Below are 15450 nucleotides of genomic sequence, written 5' to 3' on the forward strand. Positions count from 1 at the left end.
GTCTGAACTTTTATGGACAAGAATGAGATCTTGACATTTGCAGACAACATGGGTGGACCTGGAGAGTATTATGCTAATAAGTGAAATAAGTCAGACAAAGAAGGACAGATACTATATGATTTCATTTATATGTGGAATCTAGAAATCCAACCAACCAAACAGAAACAGACTCAGAAATACAAAGGAAAAAACTGGTGATTGCCAAAGGGGAGCAGTCAGGAGATGGGTGAAATAGGTGAAGGGGAGTAAGAGGTACAACTTCCAGCTATAAACTAAATAAGTTATGGGGAAGAAGAGTACAGCACAGAGAATATAGCTGACAATACTGTGACAGACAGTGACTGTACTTGTGAGCACTGAGTAACATACAGAGCTGTCGAATCACTGTGTTGCACACCTAAAACTAATATAACATTGTGTGTCAATTACACTTCAATAAAAACAAACAAATAATAGAGGACCAGGTTCAAATCATGCAGTCTGAATCACTAGCAAATGCATTCATGACTCTCAACCTCAGCTCTGCATCTGCACAAAAAGGGTAATACCTCCTTGGCTAAAAATTAAATCAAATCATATAAATAGATGCTTCTAGCATAGTTGACAAATAATTGCTTCCCTTCCTTTCTTTGAAGGCAGTCCTCCTCCACCTATCCCTGCCAGCACCCTGGGAGCCGCCATATTCTTCTGCTCCTCATTAGGAAAGCCCAGCAAAACTTCCTTCTCCCCTCAGGAGTATGGCGGCTGCAGTCATGCTCTGATTTACCTCCATGCCCTATTTCAGAACTCCACTACCCCTTCACCACAGGGCGGTGACAGTGGGAGGGTGGCACCCTCCATAAATGACTAAACAGCCACGGGCACTGAATGTTGAAACTCTGAGTCGAATGCCCTCGTAAGTTCTGAAGCAACTACCTGTGAAGCTTTCAAGGCGTAACCAAGCATAGGCAAATTTTCTGAGGAGATGTATTTTATTTCCTCAGCTGACCAAACCACATGGGTGTTAAAGTATGCTCATGAGGAAAGCCTCTATCTTCCTTAATAAGCTCTTCAACCCTTAGGACATGCTATATACCTTGCAGAATAGTAATACCTCGTTTGTTCAGTCACTGACTAGGAAAATTTACTCCTTCCAATTCAACTGATGCGGGAGCCATCTCTTACTGTTTAAAGTGCAACGCTCCATGCGCTGGGTGCAATGAAGGAAACGTAATGGTGAGCCAGTGGTGGCCCACCGCTGGGGTGGAGGCACGTGCAGAATTTTAATAATTTCCCATGGGCCATATTGGGAGATAAGGAAAAGATTCTACCACATTTCCCATAAATTGGATATAATTCTATTGATATAGTTCTATTGATATAATTCTATTGTGGGTGCTCTATAAAATATTTCTTCCTAAGTCCATAGCAATACTGCCCAATGTAAGTCTACATCCTATGAAAATCTTTTTCATGTACAATCATATGCTACAGGTTTTTCTGAAGAGAGAATTCCAAATTACAAAAACAATAAATAAATAGAGGTGGGGGCATATATGAACAAATAATTTTGAGAAAATACCAAGTTAAGTAAAGTGAGTAAGTCTTTTATAAAAGTGCAGCATTTCTCAAAACTTACAATGTGTGAATGTGTATTGCAACTCTCTAAAAAGTAGATCTGATAGCATTTCTCAAACTTGTTTATTTCTCAAGCAATTTTCAGGGCTCGGGTACTATGGAACACCAGTTTGGGAAACGCTGATCTGAAATATTACCATAATATAATGCCTTTCAAAACTTATGATAAATAAGTATCCTAACCCTTCACATGGAAGAAGTGTTCTACCTGGCAAACAGACCATAAGAACCTTTCAATTAAGGTCGACAATTAAGAGCTCTCATACAGCCTTGGCAGCTCCTATGGGGAGTAAAACACAGCTTTACCCATGGTAAGATGGGATCATATTACCATTGATGGTGTTGCTGATCATATAACCATTAAAAAGCAATTACAACATAATAGCATGTGGCTCTGCTTTGGAGGCAAATCCTGCAATGTATTACTGAGGCTAATTTTTCCTTATCTGTTGCACAAGTACGAAACAACTTGAAAGCTAAAAAAAAAAAGATACATATATATATTTATATATATATATACACGCACACATATATATAGGACACTATGTATGTGTGTGTATGCATATACACACACACCATTCTGTCCGTTATACACACACACACACACACATATATATAGAGGACAGAATGTTGATGTCCTCCCAAAATGTGTATGTTAAAGTCTTAACCCTCAAATAACCCTCAAATATTTGGAGAAAGGACCTGTAAGGAGGTGACAAAGTTAAATGCGGCCATAACGGTGGGGCCGTAATCTAATAGTACCCTTATAAGAAGAGGGAGAGACCCTCTCCCTCCCCCTCTCTCCCTCCCTCCCTCCCTCCCTCCGTGCCTCCAAAGAGGTCAAGTGAGCACTGAGGAAGATGGAAGCTGCCTAGCAGCCCAGAAAAGAACTCTCACCGGAAACTGAGCCTCGTTGACCTTGACCTTAGACTCTCGGGCCTCCAGAACCTTAGGAGAATAAATTTCTCCTGTTTGAATCATGCAGTCTGGGGTATTTTACACCGCAGCCCAAGGAGCTTAGGACAGCATTTTACAAACCACCGACCAATTCAATCAAAACAACTGACCAAATCCATAGTAAAGAATTTGACGATGTTTAATGGCTGAATCTCTCAATCCACGGATTTAAAATAGTTAGCACCATGGACTACATATCACCAGGTGTAGAGAAAGCGTAAGCAAACAAGGGGCTTTGCATCTGCTGTGTCAGGAACGTCAAGGATCAGGAGGGTGAAACTCTGCCTACTGACCGGGTCTTTAAAACAGGCGCGCGCGCGCGCACACACACACACACACACACACACACCCCGACCTTTAGACTCATTAAGCTTTCAAAACAAAAATAAAAGCCTCACCCAAACAAAATAAACAAAAAGCCTTCCTCCAACTTTAAGCCACTTGATGCAAAACACGTTCCCACTGCGACCTCGGGCTCCCGAGTTCCTACGGGAATCGCGCCTTTGAAAAGGGGCGCAAACACACCGACTGCCCCACGTTTGCTGGCGTCCGGAAGGCAAACTACCAGAAGTCTACGCCCCCGCCGGCCGGTTGTCAGGGTCTGTTTTCGGTTTCCAGGCCCCTGCCCGGGACGCCCCCCCAGCCACTCCACCCCGCTCCGCCCTCCGCCCCGCCCCCACCGGCCCCCACGCCCCGCGCCTACTGCAATGGGCCTCGTCGCTCCAGTCGTCGCAGTCGTTGTGCCCGTTGCACCGCAGCTTCCCGGGCACGCAGAGCCCGCTGGCGCACAGAAAGCTCTCGCCGCCCCCGCAGAGCGCTGGAACAGAAGGCAGGGAGACCCGGTCAGAAGCAGCCTTTTTCCTTTAGAAGTCAGGAGAAACAACAGCGAGAACATCCTCCTTGCTCTTCAAGATTTGCTTCCCAATCCCCTCGCCGAGTTTTCTCGGGCCCTCTAGGACAGTGATCGTGAAACTTACCTGGAAAGGCTACAAAGAGTGTCTGCCCGAGAAAAGCAAAAGAAAACTCCCCAGCAGGCTTGCAGCGTGAGAGGTTCCCATGCTCAGAGCAGAAGACGGGAGCCTTATCAATTGCACAATTCATGGGGGCGTGGGGGGATACCAAATTGAGTATTTTATTCAATAACTGCAAATTATTTTAAAACGAAGTGCTATTAATTGAACAAACAAACAAAACCCCAAATCCTATCCATCTAGAATGCTATTCAATGTTGCACAGAAAAAGTGACAGAAGGGAAGGGAAAAGAAAAACTATAGGCCAAAATCTCTGATAAACCGGGCTTGAACGCACCTTTGTTCCTTTGTTGTCTTTTAGATTCCACATGTAAGTGAGATCACACAGTATTTGTCTTTCTCTGTCTGACTTATTTCACTTAGCAATTTAGCGTAATATCTGCCAGGCCCACCCATCGTGTTACAAATGGCAAGATCTCATTTTTATTTTTATTTTTATTTATTTTTATTTTTTTGGCTGAGTAGTAGTCTTTTGTATCATGTTGTCTTTATCCTTTCATCTTTCCATAGCCACTTAGGTTGTTTACCTACCTTGGCTTTTGTAAATAATGCTGCAGTGAACCCAGGGGTGAATATATCTTTTCAGTTTAGTGTTCCTTTCTTCAGATAAAGATCCAGAAGTGGAATTACCAGATCTAATGGTAGCTCTGTCTTTAATTTTTTGAGCAGTTTCTATATTATTTTCCATAGCGGCTGCAACAATTTACATTCCTACCAGAAGTGCAGGAGGGTTTCCTTTTCTCTACATCTTTGTCAATAGTTGTTACTTCTTGTCTTTTTGATACTGGCCATTGTAACCAGGTGGTGGTAGCTCACTGTGCTTTCGATTTGCATTTCCTTGATGATTTATATGTTGACTCTCTTTTCATGTGATTTTGGCCATCTGTATGCCTTCGTTGGAAAAATATCTATTCAGATCCTCTGCTCATTTTTTAAAATCAGATTGTGTTTTGTTGTTGTACGAGTTCTTCATACGCCTTATGGGATGTATGAGTTCTTCATACCCCTTACGGGATGTAGCATCTGCAAATATCTTCTCCCATTCAGTAGGTTGCCTTTTTGTTTTATTGATAGTTTCCTTCACTGTGCAGAAGTTTTTTAGTCTGAAGTAGTCCCACTTGTTTATCTTTGCTCTTGTTGTCTTTGCTTTTGGAGTTTCATCCAAAAATTCATCACTAAGACTGATGTCCAGGAGCTTGCCATCTATGTTTTCTTCTATAAATATTATGGCTTCAGGTCTTACATTCAAGTCTTTAATCCATTTTTGAGTGCATTTTTGTGTAGGCTATAAGACAGTGGTCCAGTTTCGTCCTTTAGCATATGTCTGTACGGTTTTCCCAACACCATTTGTTAAAGAGGCCATCCTTCCCCCATTGTTTATTCTTGCCTCCTTTGTTGTAAATTACTTGACCATAGATACATGGGTTTATTTCTGGGCTCTCTGTTTTTTTTCCATTGATCCATGTGTCTGTTTTTATGCCAACACCATACTGTTTTGATTTCCATAGCTTTATAATATAGCTTGAAATCAGGGTGTGTGATAGCTCCAGTTTCGTTCTTTTTTCCCAAGGTTACTTTGGCTATTTGGAAAATTTTGTGGTTAAAATTTTAGGATTGTCCTATTTCTGTGAAAAATGTCATGAATATTTGCAGCTATGTTTATCAAAGATACTGGCCTATAGTTTTTCTTTCCCATTCCCTTCCCTTCCCCCCCACCCCCCACCCCTCTTCCCTTCCCTACCTTTCTTTCTTGTGGTGTCCTTGTCTAGTTTTGGTATCAGGGTAATGCTGGCCTTGTAAAATGAGTTCGGAAGTGTTCTTTCCTCTTCAATTTTTAAAAAGTTTGGGAAGAATAGGTATTAAATCTTTAAATGCTTGGTAGTATTCACCACTGAAGCCATCTAATCCTAGACTTCCATTTGTTGTTGGGAGGTTTTCGATTACTGATTCATCTTTCTTATAATTGGTCTATTCAGATTTTTTACTTCATTAGTCAATCTTGGAAGATTGTTTAGGAATTTACCCATTTCTTTTAGGTTCTCCAATTTGCTGGCATATACTTGTTTATAGTTTCTTGAGGTCCTTTATATTTCTGTAGTATCAGTGGTAACTTCTCCACTTCCATTTCTGATTTTATTTATTTAAGCCCTTTCTTTTTCTTGGTGAGGATAAAGATTTCTCAATGTTGTTTATTTATCAAAGATCAAGCTCTTAGTTTCACTGATCTTGCTATTTTTTGTCTCTGTTTTGTTTATTTCTGCTTTGATCTTTGTTATTTCCTTCCTTCTACTAACTTTGAGCTTTTTTCTTTTTCTAGTTTTTAGGTGTAAATTTAGATTGTTATTTGGGATTTTTCTTGTTGCTTGAAGTAGGCCTGCATTGCTATGAACCTCCTTAGAAAATACACACACACACACACACACATACATATACACATATTACATGTATCAAGTTATTTAATCACATATATGTGACTTCTACAGTTTTCTTTTTTGATTTCTAGTTTCACACTGTTGTAGTCAGAAAAGATGCTTGATATGATTTCAGTTTTCTTAAATTTATTAAGACTTGTTTTTTGGGGATGCCTGGGTGGCTCAGTGGGTTAAAGCCTCTGCCTTTGGCTCAGGTCATGATCCCAGGGTCCTGGGATCGAGTCCCGCATCGGGCTCTCTGCTCAGCAGGAGGCCTGTTTCCCTCTCTCTCACTGTCTGCCTCTCTGCCTACTTGTGATCTCTGCCTGTCAAATAAATAAATAAATAAATAAATAAAATCTTTAAAAAAAAAAAAAAAGACTTGTTTTTTGGCCTAACATATAATCTACCTGGAGAGTGTTCCATATGCATTTGAGAAAAGTATGTATTTTGCTGCTTTTGGATGGAATATTCTATAAGTATCTATTAAGTCCATCTGGTCTCATGTATCATTTAAGGCCAGTGTTTCTTTATTGATTTTTTTTTTGTCTAGATAATCTATCCATTGATATCAATGGGGTAGTAAAAGCCCCTACTACCAACATTGCCCAAGGGTACCCTTTATTCCGCATCCTCACCAACATTTGTTATTTCTTGTCTTTTTGATAATACCCTTTTTTTGGTGGGAGGGGGGAGAGTGGGGAGGGGAAGAAGGAGAAAGAGAGAGAGAATCCCAAGTAGGCCCAGCAGATCCTGATGCAGGGCTCGATCTCACAACCCTGAGATCATGACCTGCGCTGAAATCAAGAGTCAGGTGCTTAAATGACTGCACCACCCAGATGCCCCTTAATAACAGCTGTTCTAACAGATGTGAGGTGATATCTCATTGTGCTTCTGATTTGCATCTCCCTGATGATTAATGATGTTGAGCATTTTTCATGTATGTGTTGGCCATCTGTATGTCTTTGGGAAAATGTCTATTCAGATTTTCTATCCATTTTTTAAAAATTTACTTATTTTTTATTATATTCAGTTAGCCACTGTATAGCACATAATTAGTTTTTGATGCAGTGTTCAATGATTCATTAGTTAAGTATAACACCCAGTGCTCATCACAGCACATGTCCTCCTCAGTACCCATCACTCTGTTACACCCTCCCCCCACCCCTCCCCTCTGAAACCCCCAGATTGCTTCTCAGGGTCCATAGTCTCTCAAGGTTTATCTCCCTCTCTGATTTCAATCCATTCAATTAAGTAATCATTTTTAATTTCAGTATAATTAAAATATAGTTAATTAATTATATTAGTTTCAGTTACAATCTAGTGATCCAACAATTCTATACATTACTCAATGCTCATCATGATAAGTGTACTGTTAAACTCCTTCATCTATTTCACCTATCCACCGCCCCCACAACCTCCTTTTTGGCAACCACCAATTTATTCTCCACATTTAAGAGTGGTTTTTTGTTTGTCTCTTTTTTTCCTTGTTTGTTTTGTTTCTTAGTTTCCATATATGAGTGAAATCATATGGTATTTGTCTTTCTCTGTCTGACTTGTTTCACTTAGCATTATACTTGCTAGATCCATCAATTTTGTTGCAAATAGTAAGACTTCATTCTTTTTTATGGCTGAATAATACTCTATTGTGTAGATATACCATCTCATTTGTAACCCTTCATCTGTGTAGGACACTCCATTGCTTCCCTTTCTTGGCTATTGTAAATAATGTTGCAATAAACATGGAGGTGCATATATTTAGCATGCCAAGAACTGTCTCTCCAATAGTTACAGTCCTGTGGTACCCAGGAATGCCGCCCCTCACCACAGTGTGATTAAGGAGTATCCCCTATGTGGACTGTGTGTACCTGCTGGCTTCAGCAAGGCAGTGGAAAAGTGCAGGGTGGGGGCGTGAGGAAGAGATTAGGGCTGGGGCATGCCACTGGCTTTCATGATATTTTATTTTTCTAATCTGGAAAATAAGTTATTTTTTCATGCGTTCTCAATTCAGAGTAACAGTAAATAAATACAACCCTTGAAGACTTTCGTCTCTCTTGTCTCCATTCCTCCACACAACTGACTTGTGTGGTCAGTTGCCTGCTCACTGTCACTACTCACTGAACGATGTATTCTTTGATGAAATGAACTGTGTTGACTAGCTAAAGAGAACCAGGAAATACAGAATATTTTAACTCAGAATTAGAAATATGGAAAAGTACAGACTAAATGCTCCAGCCAGTGAAGCCCAGGTCTGTCACATTTCCCTTGTTCCTGGGCCCTAGGAGAGTGGCAGGCACTCAGGAACTCTTCATTAACAGATGGGGAAAAGTCAACTTAATCCCAATGAAGCACCATATATTGCCAAAAAAACAAAGAAAAATGCAATTAACGAATTATTTTCCAATGCTATCAAGGAAATCAGAATTCTGATTTGCTGAACATTAAGCAGTAGTTTATTTAGTTAAGATTCTTATGATGGTACTTCATGTGTAATGATTGTAAGATCAACAACAAATGTCTGTTTTCCATCACATGCTACCATTTCAGCATTGATACAAAGGACATCTATGAACTTCAACTGCCAAAATATGAAACACATTTATATTTCAAATAGTCTTAGAAGAATCAGCACAGGACCGCATTCCTATACCTACAAAAACAGACTTCTAAAAGGGACACAGGAAACCAGATATAAAATGAAAATCCAAACACTAAGATTTTATTGGCCAATCTATACAATATCCTCTCTCTAGGGTTGAGGGAAAATTTGCAAGGCGTAAGTGTTTATCCTGTTGTTGAGATTGTTTCTGTCTTATATTAGAGAGTGCAGAAATTCCATCTGTCTGCATTTCAGCAGCTGCAATTCTTCAGAAGAATTATTGCATTCCCCACCTTATGGCTCTGATGATTCCTTGAGAAATGTAGCTCAAAGTTCAACATTACCTAGCTCCTAACATCTAGGTTTCATCTTTAAGACCCCATATATTCTACTCCAGTAAAGCCATTTCTTGCATATGATTATATCAAATCTGGATCAAATTTAAAACAGATTGTTTGCATTGTTCTGATTATTGAGATCCCACTGTCTTGGCAGATTGCGCAGAAACTGACTTCTTTTGTGTGGTTCCTCAGTGGGAGACATGGCTGCCCTTGGTTTTAGGACATTGTAGATTTTATTCTTAGTCTCCCTTTAGAAGTTCATTGTTTTGTGAATTAATAGTATTTTTGTAAACTTAGAATAACTTTTGTATACTTTGTTTGATGTCTCCTTAACTTGGACTCGGAATTTCCACTTTCTCTGTGTGAAACTGTTCAACTAGCTAAGTACTTCAACCATATCTTATTTGGAGTTTCCAAAGAGGCCCCCATGAAGTAGACAGGCAGGCATTCTACCACAACTTCCTTAGGGGGAATGATGATTTACAAATATAGAAACTGGAGTGTCATATGGTTAAGACAACAATTGCGCAAAGTCATATATGTAGCCATGTAGACATAGATTCATGGAGTCTGAGCTTTAGTCCAAGCCCTTCACACCACACCCATGCCCTGTTTCTTGTCCAGGACGGTTGTGTAGTCACCTGATTTGTGGTCAGTTCAAAGGCATCAGCTTCAAGCAAAAGTTCAAGTTTGTCTTTATTTTTCAGGTGATTTGGACCAGATGAGATGACATTCCATCCACTTCTGGGTTTTGGGGAGAACATCCTGAAAGCTCATAGGTTTCTATACAGATTTTTCAATCATAAATTTCACATTTTTACAGCAATCATTTTCATTCAAACAGCCTTTTGACTTAGTCCTTAAGGTGACAAAGGGAGATTCCCTGAGGAGAAGTCATGTTATACAATCTTGATACCATTTCCACTAACATCCTCTATAATTCTAAGAGGTACATGTTGGACTTTAAACTGATGGCGGATTGATCAGTGGAAGATTCATCGGTTAACTGAACAAATAGTTACTGGGTGTCTACGATGTGCTAGGCATTATCCCAGCACCTAGAGATACATCAGTGAAGAAAACAAAAATACTCCCCTGCCTTTGTGTAGCATATATTCTACGGATTGTCATCTGATAAAGATACATTTACCAAGTAAAGATACTTTACCACCAAAGCTGACTTCCGTTTGCATATGTGGCAACTGATCAATATTAATGCAATGATAGCAGCATACAAAGGTATATTGCCCAAGACACTAGTTTACATTTCCGGATGATGGGAATAATTCTGAATCACTTGGATTTCAGAAGTCTCTGGATTCTAAAGAGTATATACCTATGAGGATGACCAGGTCTTTTTAGTATTTTGGTTTCTGATAACAGACTGCTGAAATAACATCCATATCCTGAAATGACCCTTAGAGTTTCCTACAACTGCTTCCAGCCCTCTCATATTCTTTCTGCCTGTGTATTATGGGCAGCATTTATATTGGCAAATGCTCTCAATACTCTGATTGTTAGTTTTTGGAGTCCTTTTCAGAAATTACCTACCAATCACAGCTTGTATAATGTCCTCATTCACCAGTCTTTGAGCCTTTGTATAAAGTCTGGAGCTCAAGTTCAATGCTACCTCTGAAGAGAAAGCAGACCTGGCATAGACTGTTATCACCTGAGTCTATACTAAGAGCTTGTTAGCCCTTCATTCTATAGGCTGCTCTTTTAAGCAGATTTCTACAGAATTTCTATAAAAATTCAGTTACTGTCAATCACTATTGCTCTTTCCTTTTACAAGACTATTTGACTATATCTCATATAGCATCCGTATAATATTTTATAGCAGCTGATACAAGAATTCCTCTTGGGGAGAGCACTGTATCTTTGGGTTGATAAAAGGATTGGGGTGAAAAATAAGAGATGAGAAAGGAGAAAGAAAATCCAAAGATATGCTCAAATAAGCAAACTTGGCTTCCCCTGCCTTCCAAGCCACACTCACTAGAACAACCTTCATTTTGTTAAATGTTAAAATGTTTGGGGTAGGTATGCATGGGTATCAGAGAACTCTGTGTATGAAGGGCTAAAGGAACCCCATGGGGAGAATGAGGGGCCAGTGCTGCTGCTGGGTACTGTCTTGGGGGAGAGATGGATTTAAAAAAAAAAAAAAGGTTGGTTGAGTCTCCCTGAGAGCACAGTACAGAGAAGACCCTTTATAAAACAGAAATCTCTAAAGGGATATTTCAAGTTGTTTTCTGTGGAATGGGAAGTGTATTTCTTCCTCCATCTGCCATGTGGAATTAACAAAGCTTATGTTGCTCTCTAATTCTTTAGCTCAATTATTTCTCACTTATTAAGCCAAGTTGGTCTCTTTGCAGGAGCTTGGGACACATCACTGAGTACAGAGTAGATCCCTTTCTCTGTGGGGATTATATTCTAGGGAAACAAATACCAATAAACATAATAAAATAAAAAGTTATTTTTTATAATAAATAATGAGGCAATAAATTTTATTTTGAAGACAGTCAACAAATTATGAAGAGGTGGGGTAGGACAGGTCCCACTATTAATTAGGGTGCCAGGGGCAACCCTCATTGGAAGTTGACATTTAAGCAATAACTTGAAAGAGGTGAGGGAGTTAACCAACTCTCAGGGGAAGATTTCAGCAGAAGAAAGTCCCAACACAAAGAATCTCAGGCAGAAGCATGTCTGGTGGGGGTGTGGGGAACAGCAAAGAAACCTGTGTGGCCTCAGTAGAGCAAGTGAGGGAGAATACAGAAAGAGACGAAGCAGAGTGGAAGGGAAGGGTCAACCACCTGGGGCTTTGCAAGGACTTTGTAACTTAGATAAAAATAAAGTCATTACAAGGTTCGGTAAAAAGTGGCACGATCTGACTTAGGTTTCTAAGTGTCTTTCCCTCTTGTGTTGAAAATACTCTGGAGGAGCAAAGAAAGCAGTGGGAACTAGTGTTAGGAATCCACTAAAGTAATCCACAGAGAGTGATGGCAGCTTGGAGGGAGCAGCTGCCAAGGTGCCAAGACATGACTGGATGCTGGCTGTATTTTCCACGTAGAGCCTGGAGGGTTTCCCGGCCCATTCGATGAGAGTTGCAAGGGGAAGACAAGAGCCGATGAAGACTTTAAGTTTCCAGCCCACCAGATGATTGGAATTGCCGTCTCCTGAAGTGGAGAAGCCAACTGGAGGAGCAAGACCATGGGGAAAAAGTCAGGACTGGCATTTTGGACATGTTGCCTCTGACATACACAGTAGACCCCCAAGCAGGATGTTGAGTAGACAACTGAATATATAAGTTCAAGTCTGAGAAACAGGATAGGACTGTAAATATAAATATATGAGTTGTCAGCATATCAATTTAATGCCAGTGTGTCTGGATGAGATTTTGGCAATGTCAAGTCATTGGGACTCTGGGAAGAGTGGTTTCAATGAGGAGGATGGAAGTCTGACTGCAGTATGCTGAAGAGAGAGTAAAAGGAGAGGAAGTAGGGCAGAAAGGAAGGACAACTTTTTTTGCTGCAGAAGAGAACAAAGAAATAGGTGATATAAGAAGGAAGGTAGGGTTTCTTAAAAAGCATTTTTATGAATGATTTTGTATGAGTACATTCTTTGTGGGGAGCAGAGTGGTACTGAGTTCTGTCTACAGGTTGGCTTGGATCAAATAAATAACGATCAGTCTTGAAGACACAGGAGGCCAGGGTGAGGAATCATCAACATCAGGAACATAGTTACAATCTAAAATTGAAGCCAGTCTTGTAGCTGTCTGTTCCTCTAATCCAATCACTAAAATGTGGCTTCCTCAGAAAACGTATTTATCTTCTGAGGCGAGAAATCCTCTTATTCTCTTCTTTATCCTCTTCAACATCTCCTAGGCATCCTTCAAACATGGTGCACCGGGCTAAACTCTTCTAAAACTGCCGATGCTCAAGACCATCAGAACTACAAACTGCTTAAAAAAAGACTTTCTGGGGGCGCCTGGGTGGCTCAGTGGGTTAAAGCCTCTGCCTTTGGCTCAGGTCATGATCCCAGGGTCCTGGGATCGAGCCCCACATCGGGCTCCTCTGCTCCGCGGGGAGCCTCCTTCCTCCTCTCTCTCTGCCTGCCTCTCTGCCTACTTGTGATCTCTCTCTCTGTCAAATAAATAAATAAAACCTTTAAAAAAAAAAGAAAAAAAAAGACTTTCTTGATGATTCACGATGCTTTATATTAGCAGAAGACATTTGTTTATTGCCTCTCTCTAGCTCTCCCTTCTAGAGTATAAGCTCCTTGAGAGAAAGCACTGTATCAGATTTCCTCACTGCTGCGTCCTGAGTCTAGAATTAGATATTTAATAGAATTAAATATTTATTAAATAGGGAGACTTGGGTGACTAAGTCAGTTAAGTGTCTGGTTTTGGCTCAGGTCATGATCCCAGGGTCCGGGGATCGAGTCCCGTGTCCCATGTGGGGCTCCCTGCTCATCTGGGAGCCTGCTTCTCCCTACACCTGCCACTCCCCTTGCTTGTACTCTCTCTCTGTCAAATAAATAAATAAAATCTTTAAAAAATATATTTGTTAAATAAATGAAGACAGAACATAAGGGGCCTTGCAGAACTAAATGATCATTCCTTTCAAGGGAGATGTTCAAAGGCAATAAATATCTTACAGTTTTATTCTTTTAACTGGTAGGGAAATAAAGTTCTGATGAAATAACCTACAGACAAGCCTGCCTTCTGGTGGCATTTGCTTGTATGGTAGGACAAAGAACTGAAAGGACATTTCTACCTAAAATAATCTTCTCCAAAGCTTGTGGAGATGTGTCTAACATTCCCCCCCAAATCTACACCCACATTACTCATTTCTTAAGTTAAAATAGTGGTTTTCAGGGCTCCTGGGTGGCTTGGTCAGTTAACTGTCAGCCTTCGGCTCAGGTCATGATACCAGGGGTCTGGGATCAAGTCCCGCATCAGGCTCCCTCCTCAGTGGGGAGTTTGCTTCTCCCTCTGCCCCTCCCCTCTGCTCATGCTCACTCTCTCTCTCTCTCTCTCTCTCTCTCCCTCTCTCTCTCTCTCTCGGACACATGTGCTCTCTCTCTCCAATAAATAAAATCTTTTAATAACAAAACAAAAATAAAAATAAAATAAAATAAATAAGATAAAATAAAATAAAATAAAATGGTGGTTTTCAGATGAACCCAAGGATGCCAAGAAAAGGGGCTTTGGGGCCATGACATGGGTTCAAGAGTTGTCTTCAGCCCCCTACTCCACTTCAGCCAGGGAGCTCCATTCTGGTCCACTTTCCATATTTCAGTCCATTGCAAATGGGCTTTTGCTGTCGAAAACAAGTTTGAAAACCCTTCACCCTTAAGATTTTAAATGTTTAAAGCCTGAGAGAGATTATACTTTAATTCATTTTTTTTTTTTCTGCTATGAATACTTAGTTCTAAATTTAATTATAGGCTGTTGAGCTCATTATATTTAGACTTGAAAGAATGGGCTATCAGAGAGAGGAGTAGCTTTTGCGGTGGGAGTTGGGAGTTCAGGAAAGTTATAAAACGTGGGAAGTGAGAGTGAGAAGTGAGACCCGGAAGCACGCGTGTGCTCAGAATGGTCCTGCCCGAAGGCGTAGCGGGCGTGCGTCTAGCTCTGTCACACTACAGTGCAAGAAATGCCACGTCACTTTAGTTTTCTAAATCAGATTAATTCATACTTCCCTACTGAAAAAGGTGATAGAAAATATTATTTAGGTATGTTTTGCAGGGGTTTCAGCCTCCTTAGGACAGTGCAAGGATCCAAGGGGCTTACTGGTACCTAGGAGAGCCCAGGAAAGGGCTCTGGCTTTCAATTCCTCTGAGAGCTGCTGAGGGGCACATGGTTCTAAGTCCTTGGGGTTTACCCTAGATAGAGCTCTCCATTATGTCTGACCCATACCAGGGTTCAGGGTCATGGTTACCAGGGTCAAGCTTACCTGGCTGCTCCATACCAATATTTCCCTCCAAGATCCTGCCTGTTCCCCTAAGCAAGCAATCACCAGTCCTTGCTTCATGAGGGACATGGCAAAACTCAGCCACTCCCCCCACCTCAAGCCTAGGGTAACGTCTCCTACATCCCCTACCTCCCCCTCTACCCACCCCCTCCAAACATCCTCCTGCCATGCCACCCGACTCCAGGTGATGCCATATGATCTCTGCTCAGCCCTTCCTTCCTCAATGCTGGTCTCTTTCTTCTGAAAATGCAGAAACGATAACACATCCTTTTTGTTTTCCTAGCAGATTGCTCTACTAGACATTTTCATTCATTACTGAGGGAGCAAAGGACTCTATAGCACCTTTTAAGGTACAGGTCTTTGTTCCAAAGCAGTATACGGTGACTAGTCAGTAAATGCCAGTAGAATAAATGCACTTAGAGAGTTCTTAACTTAGATATTCTAAAACTAGAAGTACCATGGTGACTTCCTCTTTTATGATCTGTGGTGCCCATACCCTTGCTGCCAAGACCAGGTAAAACCAGT

General features: G+C 40.8%; 1 protein-coding gene across 1 annotated transcript in view; it reads right to left on the minus strand.

Annotated features, from left to right (window-relative positions):
• The window catches only part of CORIN (corin, serine peptidase), a 251745-nt gene that overhangs the window by 88562 nt on the left and 147733 nt on the right, over nt 1-15450 (minus strand). Inside the window, exon 6 of the mRNA XM_080796927.1 lies at nt 3278-3391. Within this exon, the coding sequence (XP_080653053.1) occupies nt 3278-3391 (114 nt within the window). The remainder of the gene's footprint in view (nt 1-3277; nt 3392-15450) is intronic.

The sequence above is a fragment of the Martes martes genome (genome assembly GCF_963455335.1).
Source record: "Martes martes genome assembly, chromosome: 2".
NCBI lineage: Eukaryota > Metazoa > Chordata > Mammalia > Carnivora > Mustelidae > Martes > Martes martes.